We start from the raw sequence: 26,062 nt of genomic DNA, 5'->3' as shown, positions 1-26,062 counted from the left end.
ACAATACTTTTCACTGCATCCCAATACATGTGTCAATAATGAATCAAATCCTTCTCCCCTATGTACTCTATGAACGGTATGCTTTGTATAGCGCGCAAGAAACAATACTTTTCACTGCGTCCCAATACATGTGTCAATAATGAATCAAATCCTTCTCCCCTATGTACTCTATGAACGGTATGCTTTGTATAGCGCGCAAGAAACAATACTTTTCACTGCGTCCCAATACATGTGACAATAATAAATCAAATCCTTCTCCCCGATGTACTCTATTTACAGATGTGGTGCTTTGGAGAGGGGACAGAACAGATTTACCAGGATGTTGCCTGGTATGGAGGGCATTAGCTACGAGGAGAGGTTGGAGAAACTTGGTTTGTTCTCACTGGAGAGACGGAGGTTGAGGGGGCGACCTGATAGAAGTCTACAAGATTATGAGGGGCATGGACAGAGTGGAGAGTCAGAAGCTTTTTCCCCAGGGTGGAAGAGTCAATTACTCGGGGGCACAGGTTTAAGGTGCGAGGGGCAAGGTTTAAAGGAGATGTACGAGGCAAGTTTTTTTACACAGAGGGTGGTGGGTGCCTGGAACTCGCTGCCGGGGGAGGGAGTGGAAGCGGATACGATAGTGACTTTTAAGGGGCGTCTTGACAAATACATGAACAGGATGGGAATAGAGGGATACGGTCCCCGGAAGGGTAGGGGGTTTTAGTTCAGTCGGGGCAGCATGGTCGGTGCAGGCTTGGAGGGCCGAAGGGCCGGTTCCTGTGCTGTAATTTTCTTTGTTCTTGTGAACGGTATGCTTTGTCTGTATAGCGCGCAAGAAACAATACTTTTCACTGTGTCCCAATACATGTGACAACAATAAATCAAATCCTTCTCCGCTATGTACTCTATGAATGGTATGCTTTGTCCCTCTACACCATCCCCATAAAATACTCCCAGGACAGCTAAAGCATGGGGTTCGATACAGAGTAAAGCTCCCCCTACACTGTCCCCATCAAACACTCCCAGGACAGGTACAGCACGGGGTTAGATACAGAGTAAAGCTCCCTCTACACTGTCCCCATCAAACACTCCCAGGACAGGTACAGCACGGGGTTAGATACAGAGTAAAGCTCCCTCTACACTGTCCCCATCAAACACTCCCTGGACAGGTACAGCACGGGGTTAGATACAGAGTAAAGCTCCCCCTACACTGTCCCCATCAAACACTCCCAGGACAGGTACAGCACGGGGTTAGATACAGAGTAAAGCTCCCTCTACACTGTCCCCCATCCAACACTCCCAGGACAGGTACAGCACAGGGTTAGATACAGAGTAAAGCTCCCTCTACACCGTCCCCCATCAAACACTCCCAGGAGAGGTACAGCACGGGGTGAGATACAGAGTAAAGCTCCCTCTACACTGTCCCCATCAAACACTCCCAGGACAGGTACAGCACGGGGTTAGATACAGAGTAAAGCTCCCTCTACACTGTCCCCCATCAAACACTCCCAGGACAGGGACAGCACGGGGTTAGATACAGAGTAAAGCTCCCTCTACACTGTCCCCCATCAAACACTCCCAGGACAGGTACAGCATGGGGTTAGATACAGAGTAAAGCTCCCTCTACACCGTCCCCCATCAAACACTCCCAGGACAGGGACAGCACGGGGTTAGATACAGAGTAAAGCTCCCTCTACACTGTCCCCCCATCAAACACTCCCGGGACAGGTACAGCATGGGGTTAGATACAGGGTAAAGCTCCCTCTACACTGTCCCCCATCAAACACTCCCAGGACAGGTACGCACGGGGTTAGATACAGAGTAAAGGTCCCTCTACACTGTCCCCCCATCAAACACTCCCAGGACAGGTACGCACGGGGTTAGATACAGAGTAAAGCTCCCTCTACACTGTCCCCCCATCAAACACTCCCGGGACAGGTACAGCATGGGGTTAGATACAGGGTAAAGCTCCCTCTACACTGTCCCCCCATCAAACACTCCCAGGACAGGTACGCACAGGGTTAGATACAGAGTAAAGGTCCCTCTACACTGTCCCCCCATCAAACACTCCCAGGACAGGGACAGCACGGGGTTAGATACAGAGTAAAGCTCCCTCTACACTGTCCCCCCATCAAACACTCCCAGGACAGGTACGCACGGGGTTAGATACAGAGTAAAGCTCCCTCTACACTGTGTGACTCCCAAAGGTTGTTGGGTGACGATACATTGGCCGGGGGTCTATTTTGAGTGGAATATTTTAACTCTGCTCACATCCACGTCACTCAGCCGTGTGGAATTGTTAATCACCACCCATTTCCAGACCCAGATCCAGGAGCTGGAACAACAGGGTAAATCAGAGCAATACATTCCCAGTCCAGATTGTAGATACTTAAGTCCCTGCCAATCCGGAAGGTCAGAAGGTAGCAATAGGAACGGGATGGGGTTTCAGTAGCCTCCCCTCCGACCCCCCAACTGTTCAAGTTTGCTGACGACACCACCGTAGTGGGTCGGATCTCAAACAATGACGAGAGAGAGAACAGGAATGAGGTAGAGAATCTGGTGAACTGGTGCAGCAACAATAATCTCTCCCTCAAAGTCAACAAAACGAAGGAGATTGTCATCGACTTCAGGAAGCGTAAAGGAGAACATCCTCGTCTACATCAACGGGGACGAAGTAGAAAGGGCCGAGAGCTTCAAGTTTTTAGGTGTCCAGATCACCAACAACCTGTCCTGGTCCCCCCCATGCCGACGCTATAGTTAAGAAAGCCCCACCAACACCTCTACTTTCTCAGAAGACTAAGGAAATTTGGCATGTCAGCTACGACTCTCACCAACTTTTACAGATGCCCCATAGAAAGCATCCTTTCTGGTTGTATCACAGCTTGGTCTGGGCTCCTGCTCTGCCCAAGACCGCAAGGAACTACAAAGGGTCGTGAATGTAGCCCAATCCATCACGCAAACCAGCCTCCCATCCATTGACTCTGTCTACACTTCCCGCTGCCTCGGGAAAAGCAGCCGGCATAATCAAGGACCCCCCATGCACCCCGGACATTCTCTCTTCCACCTTCATCCTTTGGGGGGCTGTGGGGAAAGATACAAAAGTCTGAGGTCACGTACCAACCGACTGTGAAAATCCCCGAGTTGCCACACTCCGGCGCCTGTTCGGGTAACACTGAGGGAGAATTTAGCACGGCCCAATGCACCCTAACCAGCAGGTCTTTCGGTCTGTGGGAGGAAACAGGAGGAAACCCACGCAGACACGGGGAGAACGTACAGACTCCACACAGACTCTCGCTAACTGCCGGCTTTGCAATGGGGCTGAGCCATTTTCAGGTATGTTTGGGGAAACAGGACTCTTGACCCTGCTGTGAAAGGCAAGATCCAATATGCCCAATGTAAGTGTTACTTTATTTTAGGGCTAATGACACTTTGGCAGATGAAAAGCAACAGCACGGTGACACAGTGGGTTAGCACTGCTGCCTCACAGCGCCAGGGACCCGGATTCGATTCCCGGCTTGGGTCACTGTCTGTGCAGAGTCTGCACGTTCTCCCCGTGTCTGCGTGGGTTTCCTCCGGGTGCTCCGGTTTCCTCCCACAGTCCAAAAGACGTGCAGGTTAGGGTGCATTGACCGAGCTAAATTGTTCCTTAGTGTCCAAAGATCATAGAATCATAGAATCCTACAGAGCAGAAGGAGGCCATTCGGCCCATTGAATCTGCACCGATCACGATCCCGCCCAGGCCCACTCCCCATCACCCCATGCTCTTACCCTCGCTAGTTCCCCCCAACACCAAGGGGCAATTTAGCATAGCCAATCCACCCAACCTGCACATCTTTGGACACTAAGGGGCAATTTAGCATGGCCAATCCACCCAACCTGCACATCTTTGGACACTAAGGGGCAATTTAGCATGGCCAATCCACCCAACCTGCACATCTTTGGACACTAAGGGACAATTTAGCATGGCCAATCCACCAACTATTACAGATGCACCATAGAAAGCGTTCTTTCTGGTTGTATCACAGCTTGGTATGGGCTCCTGCTCTGCCCAAGACCACAAGGAACTACAAAAGGTCTTGAATGTAGCCCAATCCATCACTCAAACCAGCCTCCCATCCATTGACTCTGTCTACACTTCCCGCTGCCTCGGGGAAAAGCAGCCAGCATAATCAAGGACCCCACGCACCCCGGACATTCTCTCTTCCACCATCTTCCTTCGGGAAAAAGATACAAAAGTCTGAGGTCACGGACCAACCGACTCAAGAACAGCTTCTTCCCTGCTGCTGTCAGACTTTTGAATGGACCTACCTCGCATTAAGTTGATCTTTCTCTACACCCTAGCTATGACTGTAACACTACATCCTGTACCCTCTCCTTTCCTTCTCTATGAACGGTATGCTCCGTCTGTACAACACGCAAGAAACAATACTTTTCACTGTGTCCCAATACCTGTGACAATAATAAAGCAAATCAAATCCTTCTCCCCTATGTACTCTATGAACGGTATGCTTTGTCTGTATAGTGCGCAAGAAACAATACTTTTCACTGTCTCCCAATACATGTGACAATAATAAATCAAATGTTGTGTACAATATCAGTCTCCTTATTGCAGGAAGGATATCATTGCATCGGAAGCAGTTCTGAGAAGGTTTACCAGACTAATACCAGGAAATGTCTTGTGAGGAAAGGGCGGAGAGATTAGGCTTGCATCCACTGGAGTTTAGAAGAGTGACTTGATTGTGACCTTAAAGATGCTGAGGGGTGTTGACAGGGTTGATGTGGAGAAGATGTTTCCTCTTGTGGTAGAATTTAGAACCCGGGGGGGGTCACTGATTAAAAATAAGAGGGACCCATTTCATAGAATCCCTACAGTGCAGAAGGAGGCCATTCGGCCCATCGAGCCTGCACCGACAACAATCCCACCCAGGTCCTATCCCCATAACCACATATATTTACCCTGCTCATCCCCCTGACACTAAGGCGCAATTTAGCATGGCCAATCCACCTAACCTGCACATCTTTGGACACTAAGGGGCAATTTAGCATGGCCAATCCACCTAACCTACACATCTTTGGACACTAAGGGGCAATTTAGCATGGTCAATCCACCTAACCTACACATCTTTGGACACTAAGGGGCAATTTAGCATGGTCAATCCACCTAACCTACACATCTTTGGACACTAAGGGGCAATTTAGCATGGTCAATCCACCTAACCTACACATCCTGAGACACTAAGGCGCAATTTAGCATGGCCAATCCACCTAACCTGCACATCTTTGGTTAGTAATGGGCAATTTAGCATGGCCAATCCACCTAACCTACACATCTTTGGACACTAAGGGGCAATTTAGCATGGCCAATCCACCTAACCTGCACATCTTTGGTCAGTAATGGGCAATTTAGCATGGCCAATCCACCTAACCTACACATCTTTGGACACTAAGGGGCAATTTAGCATGGCCAATCCACCTAACCTACACATCTTTGGACACTAAGGCGCAATTTAGCATGGCCAATCCACCTAACCTACACACCTTTGGACACTAAGGGGCAATTTAGCACGGCCAATCCTCCTAACCTGAACATTTTCAGACTGTGGGAGGAAACCAGAGCACCCGGAAGAAACCCACGTCGACTCGGGGGGAGAACGTGCAAACTCCACACAGACAGTGATCCGAGGCCGGGGATCGAACCCGGGTCCCTGGTGCTGTGAGGCAGCAGCGCTAATCCACTGTGCCCACCGCGCCGCCCTCATTGAGACGGAGATGGGGGGAATTCTTTTCTCCGAGAGTGGCGAGTCTCTGGAGCTTTCTTCTTCGAAAGGCGGTGGGAGTTGAGACTGGGAATATTCTTGAGGCAGAGCGAGAGAGATTCTGGATTAACGAGGGGGGGTGAAAGGTTATCGGGAGGATTGGCAGGAAAGTGGGGTTGAGGTTACAATCGGAGTGGGCATGATATTGAATGGGGGAGCAGGGCCGAGGGGCTGAGTGGCCTTACTCCTCCTAATTTGCATGCATGTATGTACGGCACATACACTATACTGCATTGGAGTGGCAGCCCTGCCTTTTTGCTTCAATGTCCTTGACCAAGACTCGATCCTTTGCAACTCCGACCTGAGGCTCAGACGATCTATCTACTCTGGATAAAAGTTAACGTTTTATTTATTCGTGTCACAAGACGGCTTACATTAACACCGCAATGAAGTTACTGTGGAAAATCCCCCTAGTCGCCACACTGCGGCGCCTGTTCGGGTAACACTGAGGGAGAATTTAGCACCTAACCAGCATGTCTTTGAACTCAGTAAGAAGTCTCACAGGTTAAAGTCCAACAGGCTTATTTGGAATCGCGAGCTTTCGGAGCGCTGCTCCTTCCTCACCTGTTGTGAGATTTCTAACTGCCCATCCCCAGTCCAACGCCGGCATCTCCACATCTTTGGACTGTGTCATGGTTAGGCTTACATTAACACTGCAATGGAGTTACTGTGGAAAATCCCCTAGTCGCCCACACTCCCGGCGCCTGTTCGGGTAACACTGAGGGAGAATTTAGCACGGCCAATCCACCTTAACCAGCACGTCGCGGATGCTGGAATCTGAAACCAAAAGGGAAAACGCTGGAAAATCTCAGCGGGTCTGGCAGCGTCCGTGAGGAGAGAAAGGAGCTGACATTTCGAGTCCAGGCGCCCCTTTGTCAAAGCTAAAAGTTCACAGTATAAATATCTCCCACATTCTCTGCCTTTTAGCTTTGACAAAGGGTCATCTGGACTCGAAACGTCAGCTCTTTTCTCTCCTTCCAGATGCTGCCCAGACCTGCCGAGATTTTCCAGCATTTTCTCTTTTGCTTTCTATTTTTAAAAATTCATCCGTGGGACATGGGCGTCGCCGGCTGGGGCCTGCATTTATTGCCCATCCCTAGTTGCCCCTTGAGAAGGTGGTGGGGGAGCCGCCATCTTGAACCCGCTGCAGTCCACGTGCTGTGGGTTGACCCACAATGCCGTGAGGGAGGGAATTCCAGGATTTTGACCCAGCGAAGGAACTGCCGATATATTTCCAAGTCGGGATGGTGAGTGGCTCGGAGGGGGAATCTCCAGGTCGGGGTGTTCCCCATGTATCTGCTGCCCTTGTCCTTTTTAGATGGTAGAGGTGGTGGGTTTGGAAGGTGCTGTCCAAGGAGCCTTGGTGAGTCGCTGCGGTGCATCTTGTAGACGGTACACACGGCTGCGTGGGGGGTGGAGGGAGTGGGTGTTTGTGGATGGGGGGCCAATCAAGCTGCTTTGTCCTGGATGGTGTCGAGCTTCTTGAGTTGTTGTTGGGAGCCGCGCTCATCGGGCAAGTGGGGAGTATTCCATCCCACTCCTGACTTGTGTCCTTGTAGATGGTGGACAGGCTTTGGGGAGGGGAGTCAGGAGGTGAGTTACTCACCGCAGAATTCTGATGTGCTCTGGTAGCCACCGTGTTTATGTGGTGAGTCCACTTGAGTTTCTGGTCAATGGGAACCCCAAGGATGTTGACAGTGGGGGATTCAGTGATGGTTACACCATTGAATGTCAAGGGGCGGTGGTTAGAGTGTCTCTTATTGGTAATAGTCATTGCCTGGCATTTGTGTGGCACGAATGTTACTTGCCACTCGTCAGCCCAAGCCTGGATCTTGTCTGGGTCTCGCTGCATTTGAACCTGGACTGCTTCAGTATCTGAGAAGCCGCGAATGGTGCTGTACATTGAGCAATCATCGGCGAACATCCCCACTCCCGACCTTATGTTCTGTATTTGTCGCATTGAGTTTAAATTCCACCAGCTGCCGTGGTGGGATTTGAACCTGTTTCTGTGCAGAGGATTACCCGGGGGCCTCTGGAATGTCACGGGTCCAGTTACATTTACTATTACAGATGCACCATAGAAAGCATTCTTTCTGGTTGTATCACAGCTTGGTCTGGGGCTCCTGCTCTGCCCAAGACCGCAAGGAACTACAAAAGGTCGTGAATGTAGCCCAATCCATCACGCAAACCCAGCCTCCCATCCATTGACTCTGTCTACACTTCCCGCTGCCTCGGGGAAAAGCAGCCAGCATAATTAAGGACCCCCACGGACATTCTCTCTTCCACCTTCTTCCCTCGGGAAAAAGATACAAAAGTCTGAGGTCACGTACCGACCGACTCAAGAACAGCTTCTTCCCTGCTGCTGTCAGACTTTTGAATGGACCGACCTCGCATTAAGTTGATCTTTCTCTACACCCTAGCTATGACTGTAACACTACATTCTGCACCCTCTCCTTTCCATCTCTATGAACAGTATGCTTTGTCTGTATAGCGCGCAAGAAACAATACTTTTCACTGTATCCCAATACATCTGACAATAATAAATCAAACCCTTCTCCCCTATGTACTCTATGAACGGTATGCTTTGTCTGTATAGCGCGCAAGGAACAATACTTTTCACTGTATCCCAATACACGTGACAATAATAAATCAAATCAAACATTACCGCTTTATCCCTATTTATTTAGTCTCCCATTCCTCCGTTCTTGCCCCAAATCCTGTAATTTTTGTCCCATTCGAGTTTACACCTGGTTCCGCTTTGAATTAGAATGCAGCTTTCAAGATATCTCTTGGGCAGCACAGTGGTTAGCGCTGCTGCCTCACAGCACCAGGGAACCGGGTTCGATTCCCGGCTTGGGTCACTGTCTGTGTGGAGTCTGCACATCCTCCCCGTGTCTGCGTGGGTTTCCTCCGGGTGCTCCGGTTTCCTCCCACAGTCTGAAAGACGTGTCGGTTAGGTGGATTAGCCATGCTAAATTGCCCCTTCGTGTCCGAAGATGTGCAGGTTAGGGGGATTGGCCATGCTAAATTGCCCCTTAGTGTCCAAAGATGTGCAGGTTAGGTGGATTGGACATGCTAAACTGCCCCTTTGTGTCCAAAGATGTGTAGGTTAGGTGGATTGGCCATGCTAAATTGCCCCTTAGTGTCCAAAGATGTACAGGTTAGGTGGATTGGCCATGCTAAATTGCCCCTTAGTGTCCAAAGATGTGTAGGTTAGGTGGATTGGCCGTGCTAAATTGCCCCTTAGTGTCCAAAGATGTGCAGGTTAGGTGGATTGGCCGTGCTAAATTGCCCCTCAGTGTCCAAAGATGTGCCGGTTAGATGGATTGGCCATGCTAAATTGCCCCTTAATGTAGGTTCGGGGGACCAGCAGGGTAATACTTGGGAATAGGGTAGACCTGGATAAGAATCACATTCGGGTAGCTAGTACAGATTAGAGGGTTGAATGGCCTCCTCCTGCACTGTAGGAATTCTATCTCGTCCCCTGTTTAAACCGGGTTAGAATCAGTGCATGATGTAATGTCGTGACCGAACCCTTTACCCTAGTGCTATATTTAGACCGTGTAAAACGAGATGCACACACTAAGGAGTAGATTTCCATTGGAGTTGTGTGTGACATAGAATCCACCCGAGTCTTGCTTCACTGATCTCCCATTGAAATTCAACAAGCCTGGGGAGCGGGCCGAGAGATTGGATTAATTATTGCCACATGTATTCATAGAAACCCTACAGTGCAGAAGGAGGCCATTCGGCCCATCGAGTCTGCACCAACCACAATCCCACCCAGGCCCTATCTCCACATATTTTACCCACTAATCCCTCTAACCTACGCATCCCAGGACTCTAAGGAGCAATTTTTTTTAACCTGGCCAATTAACCTAACCCACACATCTTTGGACTGTGGGAGGAAACCGGAGCACCCGGAGGAAACCCACGCAGACACGAGGAGAATGTGCAAACTCCACACAGACAGTGACCCAAGCTGGGAATCGAACCCGGGACCCTGGAGCTGTGAAGCAGCAGTGCTAACCACTGTGCTACCGTGCCGCCATTGGGGTACAGTGAAAAGTATTGTTTCTTGCGTGCTATACAGACAAAGCATACCGTTCATAGAGTACACAGGGAGAAGGATTTGATTTATCATTGTCACATGGAGTGAAAAGTATTAATGGCTAACCTGCATATCTTTGGACATTAAGGGGCAATTTAGCACGGCTAATCCAGCATGGGCAGCACGGCGCCACAGTGGGTTAGCGCTGCTGCCTCACAGCGCCAGGGACCCGGGTTCGATTCCCGGCCTTGGGTCACTGTCTGTGCGGAGTCTGCACGTTCTCCCCGTATCTGCGTGGGTTTCCTCCGGGTGCTCCGGTTTCCTCCCACTCTCCAAAGATGTGCAGGTTAGGTTGGTTGGCTGTGCTAAATTGACCCTAGGTTCGGGGGGGATTAGCAGGGTAAATGTGTAGGGTTGCCGGGATAGGGTGGGATTCTTGTCAGTGCAAGCCCAATGGGCCCAATGGCCTCCTTTGTACTGTAGGGATTCTATGATTCTAACCCACACATCTTTGGACACTAAGGGGCAATTTAGCATGGCCAATCCACCCAACCTGCACATCTTTGGACACTAAGGGGCAATTTAGCATGGCCAATCCACCTAAACCCGCACATCTTTGGACACTAAGGGGCAATTTAGCATGGCCAATCCCCATAACCTACACATCTTTGGACACTAAGGGGCAATTTAGCACGGCCAATCCACCTAACCTGCACATCTTTGGACACGAAGGGGCAATTTAGCATGGCCAGTCCACCTAACCTGCACATCTTTGGACACGAAGGGGCAATTTAGCATGGCCAATCCCCATAACCTGCACATCTTTGGACACTAAGGGGCAATTTAGCATGGCCAATCCACCTAACCTACACATCTTTGGACACTAAGGGGCAATTTAGCACGGCCAATCCACCTAACCTACACATCTTTGGACACTAAGGGGCAATTTAGCATGGCTAATTCACCTAATCTGCACATCTTTGGACACTAAGTGGCAATTTAGCATGGCCAATCCCCCTAACCTGCACATCTTTGGACACTAAGGGGCAATTTAGCACGGCCAATCCACCTAACCTACACATCTTTCGGACTGAGGGAGAAAACCGGAGCACCCGGAGGAAACCCACGCAGACACGGGGGGAGAATGTGCAGACTCCACACAGACAGTGACCCCAAGCCGGGAATCGAACCCGGGTCCCTGGTGCCGAGAGGCAGCAGCGCTAACCCCACTGGGCCACCGTGCAGTAACGGGAAAACGTGCAGAGCTAAAGGAGGGTTGGGGAGAAGGAGAGGTCAGTGGGACGAAGGGAATTGCTGCTTTGGGGAGTGTGTACAGAGGTGACGGGCTGAATGACTGCCTCCTGTGCTGTGGTTCTGTGGCTCAGCTCGGTTTTGTTCCTGGTGGCCATTGACTCGTGAGTTGCCGAGGTTGCTATGGAAGCCGCTGAGAGTCACAGATACGCTGTGGGGATGGTTTCCTGTGCGAATACTGCTGACCTATTTACACCACGCAACTTACTCGAGCACCTCCAATAACGTGCACAGGAATTGGCCTCGCCTGCCGATATTTGGGCCTCAAAGGACGCGGGTCTCTGAATGAGGGAGAGGTCAGGCGATTCGGTAACTTGTAATTTTGATTTGATTTATTATTGTCACATGGACTGGGATACAGTGAAAAGTATTGTTTCTTGCGCGCTATACAGACAAAGCATACCGTTCATAGAGTACATAGGGGAGAAGGGTTTGATTTATTATTGTCACATGTATCGGGATACAGTGAAAAGTATTGTTTCTTGCGCGCTATACAGACAAAGCATACCGTTCATCGAGTACATAGAAGAAGGACAGGAGAGGGTGCAGAATGTAGTGTTACAGTCATAGCTAGGGTGTAGAGAAAGATCAACTTAATGCGAGGTAGGTCCATTCAAAAGTCTGACGGCAGCAGGGAAGAAGCTGTTCTTGAGTCGGTTGGTACGTGACTTCAGACTTTTGTAGCCTTTTCCCGACGGAAGAAGGTGGAAGAGAGAATGTCCGGGGTGCGTGGGGGTCCTTGATTATGCTGCCCGCTTTTCCCGAGGCAGCGGGAAGTGTAGACAGAGTCAATGGATGGGAGGCTGGTTTGCGTGATGGATTGGGCTGCATTCACGACCTTTTGTAGTTCCTTGCGGTCTTGGGCAGAGCAGGAGCCCCATACCAAGCTGTGATACAACCAGAAAGGATGCTTTCTATGGGGCATCTGTAAAAGTTGGTGAGAGTCGTAGCTGACATGCCAAATTTCCTTAGTCTCCTGAGAAAGTAGAGGCGTTGGTGGGGCTTTCTTAACTATAGTGTCGGCATGGGGGGGACCAGGACAGGTTGTTGGTGACCTGGACACCAATGTGAAGCTCTCGACCATTTCCACTACATCCCCGTTGATATAGAGAGGGGCATGTTCTCCTTTACGCTTCCTGAAGTCGATGACAATCTCCTTCGTTTTGTCGACATTGAGGGAGAGATTATTGTTGCCGCACCAGTTCACCAGATTCTCTATCTCATTCCTGTACTCTGTCTCGTCATTGTTTGAGATGTGGTGTTGTAGGCAAACCTGAACGGGTGGGGGTCTCTGCTACTGAAACCCCCATCGCGTTCCTGTTGCTATCTCCTGATCTTCCAGACTGGCAGGGACTCAATCCGAAGTACTTACAATCTGGACTGGGAATGTATTGCTCTGATTTACCCTGTTGTTCTAGTTCCTGGATCAGAGTCTAGAAATGGGTGGTGATTAACAATTCCACACGGCTGAGTGACGTGGATGTGAGCAGAGTTTAAAAATTCCACTCAAAATAGACCCCTGTCAATGTACCATCGCCCATCAACCTTTGGGAGTCACACAGTGTAGAGGGAGCTTTACTCTGTATCTAACCCCGTGCCGTACCTGTCCTGGGAGTGTTTGATGGGGGACAGTGTAGAGGGAGCTTTACTCTGTATCTAACCCCGTGCCGTACCTGTCCTGGGAGTGTTTGATGGGGGACAGTGTAGAGGGAGCTTTACTCTGTATCTAACCCCGTGCTGTACCTGTCCTGGGAGTGTTTGATGGGGACAGTGTAGAGGGAGCTTTACTCTGTATCTAACCCCGTGCTGTACCTGTCCTGGGAGTGTTTGATGGGGGACAGTGTAGAGGGAGCTTTACTCTGTATCTAACCCCGTGCTGTACCTATCCTGGGAGTGTTTGATGGGGACAATGTCGAGGGAGCTTTATTCTGTATCTAACCCCGTGCTATACCTGTCGTGGGAGTGTTTGATGGGGACAATGTCGAGGGAGCTTTATTCTGTATCTAACCCCGTGCTATACCTGTCGTGGGAGTGTTTGATGGGGACAATGTCGAGGGAGCTTTACTCTGTATCTAACCCCGTGCTGTACCTGCCCTGGGAGTGTTTGATGGGGGCAGTGTAGAGGGAGCTTTATTCTGGACCTAACCCTGTGCTGTACCTGTCCTGGGAGTGTTTGATGGGGGACAGTGTAGAGGGAGCTTTACTCTGTATCTAACCCTGTGCTGTACCTGTCCTGGGAGTGTTTGATGGGGGACAGTGTAGAGGGAGCTTTACTCTGTATCTAACCCTGTGCTGTCCCTGTCCTTGGAGTGTTTGATGGGGGACAGTGTAGAGGGAGCTTTACTCTGTATCTAACCCCGTGCTGTATCTGTCCTGGGAGTGTTTAATGGGGACAGTGTAGAGGGAGCTTTACTCTGTTTCTAACCCCGTGCTGTACCTGACCTGGGAGTGTTTGATGGGGGACAGTGTAGAGGGAGCTTTACTCTGTATCTAACCCCGTGCTGTACCTGTCCTGGGAGTGTTTAATGGGGACAGTGCAGAGGGAGCTTTACTCTGTATCTAACCCCGTGCTGTGCCTGTACTGGGAGTGTTTGATGGAGGACAGTGTAGAGGGAGCTTTACTCTGTATCTCACCCCATGCTGTACCTATCCTGGGAGAGTTTGATGGGGACAGTGTAGAGGGAGCTTTACTCTGTATCTAACCCCATGCTGTACCTGTCCTGGGAGTGTTTGATGGGGACAGTGTAGAGGGAGCTTTACTCTGTATCTAACCCCATGCTGTACCTGTCCTGGGAGTGTTTGATGGGGACAGTGTAGAGGGAGCTTTACCCTGTATCTAACCCCGTGCTGTTACTGTCCTGGGAGTGTTTGATGGGGACAGTGTAGAGGGAGCTTTACTCTGTATCTAACCCCGTGCTGTACCTGTCCTGGGAGTGTTTGATGGGGACAGTGCAGAGGGAGCTTTATTCTGTATCTAACCCGTGCTGTCCCTGTCCTGGGAGTGTTTAATGGGGACAGTGTAGAGGGAGCTTTACTCTGTATCTAACCCTGTGCTGTACCTGTCCTGGGAGTGTTTGATGGGGGACAGTGCAGAGGGAGCTTTACTCTGTATCTAACCCGTGCTGTACCTGTCCTGGGAGTGTTTGATGGGGACAGTGTAGAGGGAGCTTTACTCTCTATCTAACCCCGTGCTGTACCTATCCTGGGAGTGTTTGATGGGGGACAGTGCAGAGGGAGCTTTACTCTGTATCTAACCCCGTGCTGTACCTATCCTGGGAGTGTTTGATGGGGACAATGTCGAGGGAGCTTTATTCTGTATCTAACCCCGTGCTATACCTGTCGTGGGAGTGTTTGATGGGGACAATGTCGAGGGAGCTTTATTCTGTATCTAACCCCGTGCTATACCTGTCGTGGGAGTGTTTGATGGGGACAATGTCGAGGGAGCTTTACTCTGTATCTAACCCCGTGCTGTACCTGCCCTGGGAGTGTTTGATGGGGACAGTGTAGAGAGAGCTTTACTCTGTATCTAACCCCGTGCTGCACCTGTCCTGGGAGTGTTTGATGGGGGCAGTGTAGAGGGAGCTTTACTCTGTATCTAACCCCGTGCTGTAGCTGTCCTGGGAGTGTTTGATGGGGGACAGTGCAGAGGGAGCTTTACTCTGTCTCTAACCCCATGCTGTCCCTGCCTTGTGAGTGTTTGATGGGGGCAGTGCAGAGGGAGCTTTATTCTGGACCTAACCCTGTGCTGTACCTGTCCTGGGAGTGTTTGATGGGGGACAGTGTAGAGGGAGCTTTATTCTGTATCTAACCCCGTGCTATACCTGTCGTGGGAGTGTTTGATGGGGACAATGTCGAGGGAGCTTTATTCTGTATCTAACCCCGTGCTATACCTGTCGTGGGAGTGTTTGATGGGGACAATGTCGAGGGAGCTTTACTCTGTATCTAACCCCGTGCTGTACCTGCCCTGGGAGTGTTTGATGGGGGCAGTGTAGAGGGAGCTTTATTCTGGACCTAACCCTGTGCTGTACCTGTCCTGGGAGTGTTTGATGGGGGACAGTGTAGAGGGAGCTTTACTCTGTATCTAACCCTGTGCTGTACCTGTCCTGGGAGTGTTTGATGGGGGACAGTGTAGAGGGAGCTTTACTCTGTATCTAACCCTGTGCTGTCCCTGTCCTTGGAGTGTTTGATGGGGGACAGTGTCGAGGGAGCTTTACTCTGTATCTAACCCCGTGCTGTATCTGTCCTGGGAGTGTTTAATGGGGACAGTGTAGAGGGAGCTTTACTCTGTTTCTAACCCCGTGCTGTACCTGACCTGGGAGTGTTTGATGGGGGACAGTGTAGAGGGAGCTTTACTCTGTATCTAACCCCGTGCTGTACCTGTCCTGGGAGTGTTTAATGGGGACAGTGCAGAGGGAGCTTTACTCTGTATCTAACCCCGTGCTGTGCCTGTACTGGGAGTGTTTGATGGAGGACAGTGTAGAGGGAGCTTTACTCTGTATCTAACCCCGTGCTGTACCTGTCCTGGGAGAGTTTGATGGGGACAGTGTAGAGGGAGCTTTACTCTGTATCTAACCCCATGCTGTACCTGTCCTGGGAGTGTTTGATGGGGACAGTGTAGAGGGAGCTTTACCCTGTATCTAACCCCATGCTGTACCTGTCCTGGGAGTGTTTGATGGGGACAGTGTAGAGGGAGCTTTACTCTGTATCTAACCCCATGCTGTACCTATCCTGGGAGAGTTTGATGGGGACAGTGTAGAGGGAGCTTTACTCTGTATCTAACCCCATGCTGTACCTGTCCTGGGAGTGTTTGATGGGGACAGTGTAGAGGGAGCTTTACTCTGTATCTAACCCCATGCTGTACCTGTCCTGGGAGTGTTTGATGGGGACAGTGTAGAGGGAGCTTTACCCTGTATCTAACCCCGTGCTGTTACTGTCCTGGGAGTGTTTGATGGGGACAGTGTAGAGGGAGCTTTACTCTGTATCTAACCCCGTGCTGTACCTGTCCTGGGAGTGTTTGATGGGGACAGTGCAGAGGGAGCTTTATTCTGTATCTAACCCGTGCTGTCCCTGTCCTGGGAGTGTTTAATGGGGACAGTGTAGAGGGAGCTTTACTCTGTATCTAACCCTGTGCTGTACCTGTCCTGGGAGTGTTTGATGGGGGACAGTGCAGAGGGAGCTTTACTCTGTATCTAACCCGTGCTGTACCTGTCCTGGGAGTGTTTGATGGGGACAGTGTAGAGGGAGCTTTACTCTCTATCTAACCCCGTGCTGTACCTATCCTAGGAGTGTTTGATGGGGGACAGTGCAGAGGGAGCTTTACTCTGTATCTAACCCCGTGCTGTACCTATCCTGGGAGTGTTTGATGGGGACAATGTCGAGGGAGCTTTATTCTGTATCTAACCCCGTGCTATACCTGTCGTGGGAGTGTTTGATGGGGACAATGTCGAGGGAGCTTTATTCTGTATCTAACCCCGTGCTATACCTGTCGTGGGAGTGTTTGATGGGGACAATGTCGAGGGAGCTTTACTCTGTATCTAACCCCGTGCTGTACCTGCCCTGGGAGTGTTTGATGGGGACAGTGTAGAGAGAGCTTTACTCTGTATCTAACCCCGTGCTGCAGCTGTCCTGGGAGTGTTTGATGGGGGCAGTGTAGAGGGAGCTTTACTCTGTATCTAACCCCGTGCTGTAGCTGTCCTGGGAGTGTTTGATGGGGGACAGTGCAGAGGGAGCTTTACTCTGTCTCTAACGCCATGCTGTCCCTGCCTTGTGAGTGTTTGATGGGGGCAGTGCAGAGGGAGCTTTATTCTGGACCTAACCCTGTGCTGTACCTGTCCTGGGAGTGTTTGATGGGGGACAGTGTAGAGGGAGCTGTACTCTGTATCTAACCCTGTGCTGTCCCTGTCCTTTGAGTGTTTGATGGGGGACAGTGTAGAGGGAGCTTTACTCTGTATCTAACCCCGTGCTGTATCTGTCCTGGGAGTGTTTAATGGGGACAGTGTAGAGGGAGCTTTACTCTGTATCTATCCCCGTGCTGTACCTGACCTGGGAGTGTTTGATGGGGGACAGTGTAGAGGGAGCTTTACTCTGTATCTAACCCCGTGCTGTACCTGTCCTGGGAGTGTTTAATGGGGACAGTGCAGAGGGAGCTTTACTCTGTATCTAACCCCGTGCTGTGCCTGTACTGGGAGTGTTTGATGGAGGACAGTGTAGAGGGAGCTTTACTCTGTATCTAACCCCGTGCTGTACCTGTCCTGGGAGAGTTTGATGGGGACAGTGTAGAGGGAGCTTTACTCTGTATCTAACCCCATGCTGTACCTGTCCTGGGAGTGTTTGATGGGGACAGTGTAGAGGGAGCTTTACCCTGTATCTAACCCCATGCTGTACCTGTCCTGGGAGTGTTTGATGGGGACAGTGTAGAGGGAGCTTTACTCTGTATCTAACCCCATGCTGTACCTGTCCTGGGAGAGTTTGATGGGGACAGTGTAGAGGGAGCTTTACTCTGTATCTAACCCCATGCTGTACCTGTCCTGGGAGTGTTTGATGGGGACAGTGCAGAGGGAGCTTTATTCTGTATCTAACCCGTGCTGTCCCTGTCCTGGGAGTGTTTAATGGGGACAGTGTAGAGGGAGCTTTACTCTGTATCTAACCCTGTGCTGTACCTGTCCTGGGAGTGTTTGATGGGGGACAGTGCAGAGGGAGCTTTACTCTGTATCTAACCCGTGCTGTCCCTGTCCTGGGAGTGTTTGATGGGGACAGTGTAGAGGGAGCTTTACCCTGTATCTAACCCCGTGCTGTCCCTGTCCTGGGAGTGTTTGATGGGGACAGTGTAGAGGGAGGTTTACTCTGTATCTAACACCGTGCTGTACCTGTCCTGGGAGTGTTTGATGGGGGACAGTGTAGAGGGAGCTTTACTCTGTATCTAACCCCGTGCTGTACCTGTCCTGGGAGTGTTTGATGGGGACAGTGTAGAGGGAGCTTTACACTGTATCTAACCCCGTGCTGTAACTGTCCTGGGAGTGTTTGATGGGGGACAGTGTAGAGGGAGCTTCACTCTGTATCTGACCCCGTGCTGTACCTGTCCTGGGAGTGTTTGATGGGGACATTGTAGTGGGAGCTTTATTCTGTATCTAACCCCGTGCTGTACCTGTCCTGGGAGTGTTTGATGGGGACAATGTCGAGGGAGCTTTATTCTGTATCTAACCCCGTGCTGTACCTGTCCTGGGAGTGTTTGATGGGGACAGTGTAGAGGGAGCTTTACTCTGTATCTAACCCCGTGCTGTACCTATCCTGGGAGTGTTTGATGGGGGACAGTGCAGAGGGAGCTTTACTCTGTATCTAACCCCGTGCTGTACCTATCCTGGGAGTGTTTGATGGGGACAATGTCGAGGGAGCTTTATTCTGTATCTAACCCCGTGCTATACCTGTCGTGGGAGTGTTTGATGGGGACAATGTCGAGGGAGCTTTATTCTGTATCTAACCCCGTGCTGTACCTGTCCTGGGAGTGTTTGATGGGGACAGTGTAGAGGGAGCTTTACTCTGTATCTAACCCCGTGCTGTACCTGCCCTGGGAGTGTTTGATGGGGGACAGTGTAGAGGGAGCTTTACTCTGTATCTAACCCCGTGCTGTACCTGCCCTGGGAGTGTTTGATGGGGGACAGTGTAGAGGGAGCTTTACTCTGTATCTAACCCCATGCTGTACCTGTCCGGCCCTTAGCTCTGGAGTTCTATCGCTGCCTCTCTTTTTATCATTTCAGACAGTCCTCGAAACCTCCCTCCTTGGCCAAACCTTTGCTCACCGGACCTGCTTAATCGGGACTTGCTTCCACAGTGAGTGGGGGAGAATGTGGGACTCGCTTCCACTGGGGAGTGGGGGAGAATGTGGGACTCGCTCCCACGGGGAGTAGGGGAGAATGTGGGACTCGCTCCCACGGGGGAGTGGGGGAGAATGTGGGACTCGCTTCCACTGGGGAGTGGGGGAGAATGTGGCACTCGCTTCCACTGGGGAGTGGGGGAGAATGTGGGACTCGCTCCCACGGGGGAGTGGGGGAGAATGTGGGACTAGCTCCCACTGGGGAGTGGGGGAGAATGTGGGACTCGCTTCCACTGGGGAGTGGGGGAGAATGTGGGACTCGCTTCCACTGGGGAGTGGGGGAGAATGTGGGACTCGCTTCCATGGGGAGTGGAGGGGAGAATGTGGGACTCGCTCCCACGGGGGAGTGGGGAGAATGTGGGACTCGCTTCCACAGTGAGTGAGGGAGAATGTGGGACTCGCTTCCATGGGGAGTGGGGGAGAATGTGGGACTCGCTTCCATGGGGGAGTGGGGGAGAATGTGGGACTCGCTCCCACGGGGAGTGGGGGAGAATGTGGGACCTGCTCCCACGGGGAGAGTGGGGGAGAATGTGGGGCCCTGTACCATGTGCTGTGTCGATGCCTTGCAACCTCTGGAGCTTAGAGACACCTTGGATGCGGTGTAGGGGTATCTGCGCTCCCCCCCCCTCCACCCACAGCACCTCCCCGACCCAGTACCTCAGTTATCACAAACCACCCTGACCCGTTTCATGGTGTTGTGGTGTTGCCGGCGTTGGACTGGGGTGGGCACAGTAACGAGTCTCACAACACCAGGTTAAAGTCCAACAGGTTTATTTGGTAGCACAAGCTTTCGCAGTGTCACTCCTTATTCAGGTGAGCGAGGAGTTGTGTTCACAAACAGGGCATACATAGATACAGACTCAATTACAAGATAATGGTTGGAATGCGAGTCTTTACAGGTAATCAAGTCTTAAAGGTACAGACAATGTGAGTGGAGAGAGGGTAACTCACAGTTAAAGAGGTGTGAATTGTCTCCAGACAGGACAGTTGTGAGATTTTGCAAGCCCAGGCAAGTTGTGGGGGTTACAGATAGTGTGACATGAACCCAAGATCCCGGTTGAGGCCGTCCTCGTGTGTGTGGAACTTGGCTATCAGTTTCTGCTCAGCGACTCTGCGCTGTCGTGTGTCGTGAAGGCCGCCTTGGAGAACGCTTACCCGAAGATCAGAGGCTGAATGCCCGTGACTGCTGAAGTGCTCCCCAACAGGAAGAGAACAGTCTTGCCTGGTGATTGTCGAGCGGTGTTCATTCATCCGTTGTCGTAGCGTCTGCATGGTTTCCCCAATGTACCATGCCTCGGGACATCCTTTCCTGCAGCGTATCAGGTCGACAACATCGTATAGATGACATCAACAAGTTCCACCCCACCATCAGACTCACCATGGACTACTCTCCGGAATCGGTTGCATTCTTGGACACACGCATCTCCATTAAGGACGGTCACCTCAGCACCTCACTGTACCGCAAGCCCACGGATAACCTCACGATGCTTCACTTCTCCAGCTTCCACCCTAAACACGTTAAAGAAGCCATCCCCTACGGACAAGCCCTCCATATCCACAGGATCTGCTCGGATGAGGAGCATCGCAACAGACACCTCCAGACGCTGAAAGATGCCCTCATAAGAACAGGATATGGCGCTCGACTCATTGATCAACAGTTCCAACGTGCCACAGCGAAAAACCGCACCGACCTCCTCAGAAGACAAACACGGGACACAGTGGACAGAGTACCCTTCGTCGTCCAGTACTTCCCCGGAGCGGAGAAGCTACGGCATCTCCTCCGGAGCCTTCAACATGTCATTGATGAAGACGAACATCTCGCCAAGGCCATCCCCACACCCCCACTTCTTGCCTTCAAACAACCGCGCAACCTCAAACAGACCATTGTCCGCAGCAAACTACCCAGCCTTCAGGAGAACAGTGACCATGACACCACACAACCCTGCCGCAGCAACCTCTGCAAGACGTGCCGGATCATCGACACGGATGCCATCATCTCACGTGAGAACACCATCCACCAGGTACACGGTACATACTCTTGCAACTCGGCCAACGTTGTCTACCTGATACGCTGCAGGAAAGGATGTCCCGAGGCATGGTACATTGGGGAAACTATGCAGACGCTCCAACAATGGATGAATGAACACCGCTCGACAATCACCAGGCAGGAGTGTTCTCTTCCTGTTGGGGAACACTTCAGCGGTCACGGGCATTCAGCCTCTGATCTCCGGGTAAGCGTTCTCCAAGGCGGCCTTCACGACACACGACAGCGCAGAGTCGCTGAGCAGAGACTGATAGCCAAGTTCCGCACACATGAGGACGGCCTCAACTGGGATCTTGGGTTCATGTCACACTATCTGTAACCCCCACGACTTGCCTGGGCTTGCAAAGTCTCACTAACTGTCCTGTCTGGAGACAATACACATCTCTTTAACCTGTGCCTAACCCTCTCTCCACTCACATTGTCTGTACCTTTAAGACTTGATTACCTGTAAAGACTCGCATTCCAACCATTATCTCGTAAATTGAGTTCTGTGTCTGTATGTCTGTACATCTGTTGTCTGTTTTTGAACACGAGCGTTTAGTGGTGGCTTTGGTTTAAAGTGTTTTGAAAAGGTGAGCGGGGCCATGGAGACAGGGTTGTCATTTGCTAATTGTGGGGATCTTTTTTTGTGTGTGGTCATGTTGAAGCTGAGATTTTGTTGTATTTGGAGCGACTCCCTGCCCTTGCTGCTCTCTCTGTCGCCATCTGCTGTCTCTTTACCATTCGCAGGTCCATTTGTATCCCCTCCCTTGAGCTCACAAGGGGGAGGGGGTGAAACTGTGACTGCATCGGGGTGGAGGGAGGGAGGTGAGCCGGGGGGGGGGACCGGGATAAATGGGGGGGGGGTTTAATCTTCTATTTCAGCATTCAGATCTGAACTGTGATTGTTCAGGAGTGAATTCGCGAATGGGTTTTTTTTCCACACGCACGCTCGCTCTCTCACTCAAACGCACGTGCGTGCACACCCACTCACGCCTATTCTCTCTCTGTCACGTGCTTACGCTCACAAGCCACTTGCTCACTCTTGTGCATTCGCACACACACTCACACACTGTCGCTCTCGCACGGTGGGTTAGCGCTGCTACCTCACAGCGCCGGGGGACCCGGGTTCGATTCCCGGCTTGGGGTCACTGTCTGTGCGGAGTCTGCACGTTCTCCCCGTGTCTGCGTGGGTTTCCTCCGGGTGCTCCAGTTTCCTCCCACACTCCAAAGACCTGCAGGTTAGGTGGATTGGCCATGCTAAATTGCCCCTTGGTGTCCAAAGATGTGCGGGTTAGGTGGATTGGCCATGCTAAATTGCCCCTTGGTGTCCAAAGATGTGCAGGTTAGGTGGATTGGCCATGCTAAATTGCCCCTTAGTGTCCAAAGATGTGTAGGTTAGGGGGATTGGCCATGCTAAATTGCCCCTTAGTGTCCAAAGATGTGCAGGTTAGGGTGGACTGGCCATGCTAAATTGTCCCTTAGTGTCCAAAGATGTGCAGGTTAGGTGGATTGGCCATGCTAAATTGTCCCTTAGTGTCCAAAGATGTGCAGGTTAGGTGGATTGGCCATGCTAAATTGTCCCTTAGTGTCCAAAGATGTTCAGGTTGGGTGGATTGGCCATGCTAAATTGTCCCTTAGTGTCCAAAGATGAGCAGGTTAGGTGGATTGGCCATGCTAAATTGTCCCTTAGTGTCCAAAGATGTGCAGGTTAGGTGGATTGGCCATGCTAAATTGTCCCTTAGTGTCCAAAGATGTGCAGGTTAGGTGGATTGGCCATGCTAAATTGTCCCTTAGTGTCCAAAGATGTGCAGGTTAGGTGGATTGGCCATGCTAAATTGCCCCTTAGTGTCCAAAGATGTGCAGGTTCGGTGGGTCGAACCCAGGTCCCTGGCACTGTGAGGCAGCCGTGTGAACCGCCCTTATTGAGACGGAGATCAAAGAACAAAGAACAATACAGCACAGGAACAGGCCCTTCGGCCCTCCAAGCCCGCGCCGCTCCCCGGTCCAGGATTGAATCCTGAATCCAGGATCCCCGCCCAATTTTCCAGCCTATCTACATACCAATATCCTATCCACCGAGCTGTCCCTCACAGCTACGATGCTTTGTTCATTACAACCTATTAACTCACCCCCACCCCCCCATTCCAGACCATGTGATCTCCAGGGAGAGGCGAAAACCCAGAGTGAAAAACCCCAGGGCCAATATGGGGAAAAAGAAATCTGGGAAATTCCTCTCCGACCCCCTGAGGCGATCGAAACGAGTCCAGGAGATCACAATGGCCCTGATCGGAAAATGCTTCCCAACCCGAGTCATTTCCACTTCCACGAACACCATATGAATTCCCTGCCCCCGAGACAGGTTCCCAACTATCCGCAGTCTCGCTCTGTTCTGGCACCAGCAAGATGATCATAGAATGAAGCCTTGAAAAGATGGGGGGGAATATTTCCTCTCAGAGGGTGGTGAATCTCTGGAACTTTCTTTCTCAAAAGGCAGTGAGGGCAGTGCCTGGGAATATTAAGAGAGTGGGAGATAGAATCTTTGTTGACGGGGGGGAGGACGGGGGGGTGGGTGAAGGGTTATTTGGAGGGGGTTGGCGGAAATGTTCGGATTGAGGTTAGAATCAGAGCGGCCACGATCTTATTGAAGGGGGGAACAGGGCCTGAGGGGCAGAGCGGCCATATTCGGATGTTCGTGCTGTGACCTGGAGTGCAGGATTTGCCCCAATTCCCCCCTCCCCCCACCGTTCTCGCTCCATCTCAAGGTGAAGACCTTGCCCTTTCGAGCGTGGCTCAGCCCCGTAGGCACGCGTTGCCGCCATTTTGAAAGGTGGGCCTACAACCCCGCCCTCACGGGAGAACTTCGGAGCGTCTCTTGTTGCGTTATCCATAGTGTGACCCCCCTGGAACGCTGCCCGTTGGCAAGTTGAGGAAGCGGGACCCGGCTGGTTGGGGAGGGGGGGGGGGAGGGGGTGCGGGGTAGGTGTGGAGACGCTGTCCGGCCATTTGGACGCAGCGGGCATTTATTTGGCGGCCATTTTCTTTGCCTGGATGCTTGCGGAGCTGTCTTCCGGACGGGCCCTCGCCATGGTCTGGATCTCCCTCTGAATCTGGAGGATGCCCCCCGGGGGGGCGGGGGCGTCACTCGGGCGATTTCCCTCACGGTCCAACATGACCATGGCGCGGAATCCGGATCTGGCCAAAGCACCGGAACGTGGTGCCAGCCAGCCAGGCCGCAATGCAGGGGAGCGGTGATGGCAACTGCTCTGATTCAGTTTGATTTATTATTGACACATGTATTGGGATACAGTGAAAAGTATTGTTCCTTGCGCGCTATACAGACAAAGCATACTGTTCATAGAGTACATAGGGGAGAAGGATTTGATTTATTGTCACATGTATTGGGATACAGTGAAAAGTATTGTTTCTTGCGCGCTATACAGACTAAGCATACCGTTCATAGAGTACATAGGGGAGAAGATTTGATTTATTATTGTCACATGTATTGGGATACAGTGAAAAGTATTGTTTCTTGCGCGCTATACAAAGCATACCGTTCATAGAGTACATAGGGGAGAAGGGTTTGATTTATTATTGTCACATGTATTGGGATACAGTGAAAAGTATTGTTTCTTGCGCGCTATACAGACAAAGCATACCGTTCATAGAGAAGGAAAGGAGAGAGTGCAGAATGTAGTGTTACAGTCATAGCTAGGGTGTAGGGAAAGATCAACTTAATGCGAGGTAGGTTCATTCAAAAGTCTGACAGCAGCAGGGAAGAAGCTGTTCTTGAGTCGGTCGGTACGTGACCTCAGACTTTTGTATCTTTTTCCCGACGGAAGAAGGTGGAAGAGAGAATGTCCGGGGTGTGTGGGGTCCTTAATTATTCCGGCTGCTTTTCCCCGAGGCAGCGGGAAGTGTAGACAGAGTCAATGGATGGGAGGCTGGGTTTGCGTGATGGATTGGGCTACATTCACGACCTTTTGTAGTTCCTTGCGGTCTTGGGCAGAGCAGGAGCCCAGACCAAGCTGTGATACAACCAGAAAGAATGCTTTCTATGGGGCATCTGTAAATGTTGGTGAGAGTCGTAGCTGACATGCCAAATTTCCTTAGTCTCCTGAGAAAGTAGAGGCGTTGGTGGGGCTTTCTTAACTATAGTGTCGGCATGGGGGGGACCAGGACAGGTTGTTGGTGATCTGGACACCTAAAAACTTGAAGCTCTCGACCCTTTCTACTTCATCCCCGTTGATGTAGACAGGGGCATGTTCTCCTTTACGCTTCCTGAAGTCGATGACAATCTCCTTCGACATTGAGGGAGAGATTATTGTTGCCGCACCAGTTCACCAGATTCTCTCTCTCATTCCTGTACTCTGTCTCGTCATTGTTTGAGATCCGACCCACTACGGTGGTGTCGTCAGCAAACTTGAAAATTGGTGAGCCCACATTTGGAATATTGTGTGCAGTTCTGGTCACCTCACGATAAGAAGGATGTGGAAGCGCTGGAAAGAGTGCAGAGGAGATTTACCAGGATGCTGCCTGGTTTGGAGGGTAGGTCTTATGAGGAAAGGTTGAGGGAGCTGGGGCTGTTCTCTCTGGAGCGGAGGAGGCTGAGGGGAGACTTAATAGAGGCTTATAAAATGATGAAGGGGACAGATAGAGTGAACGTTCAACGACTATTTCCTCGGGTGGATGGAGCTATTACAAGGGGGCATAACTATAGGGTTCGTGGTAGGAGATATAGGAAGGATATCAGAGGTAGGTTCTTTACGCAGAGAGTGGTTGGGGTGTGGAATGGACTGCCTGCAGTGATAGTGGAGTCAGACACTATAGGAACATTTAAGCGGTTATTGGATAGGCACATGGAGCACACCAGGGTGATAGGGAGTGGGATAGCTTGATCTTGGTTTCAGATAAAGCTCGGCACAACATCGTGGGCCGAAGGGCCTGTTCTGTGCTGTACTGTTCTATGAATTGGGGGGGAATTTGGCCGCACAGTCAGAGGTGTACAA

The 26,062-nt window shown here is 51.2% G+C and overlaps 1 protein-coding gene across 1 annotated transcript in view; it reads left to right on the top strand.

Annotated features, from left to right (window-relative positions):
- The window catches only part of LOC144481620 (uncharacterized), a 42,649-nt gene that overhangs the window by 15,673 nt on the left and 914 nt on the right, over nt 1-26,062 (top strand). The window contains exon 3 of the mRNA XM_078200757.1: nt 18,915-18,987. Coding sequence (XP_078056883.1) covers nt 18,915-18,987 — 73 coding nt within the window. The remainder of the gene's footprint in view (nt 1-18,914; nt 18,988-26,062) is intronic.

The sequence above is a fragment of the Mustelus asterias genome, chromosome 31, assembly GCF_964213995.1.
Source record: "Mustelus asterias chromosome 31, sMusAst1.hap1.1, whole genome shotgun sequence".
NCBI lineage: Eukaryota > Metazoa > Chordata > Chondrichthyes > Carcharhiniformes > Triakidae > Mustelus > Mustelus asterias.
This window is presented reverse-complemented; position numbering and strand designations above follow the sequence as displayed.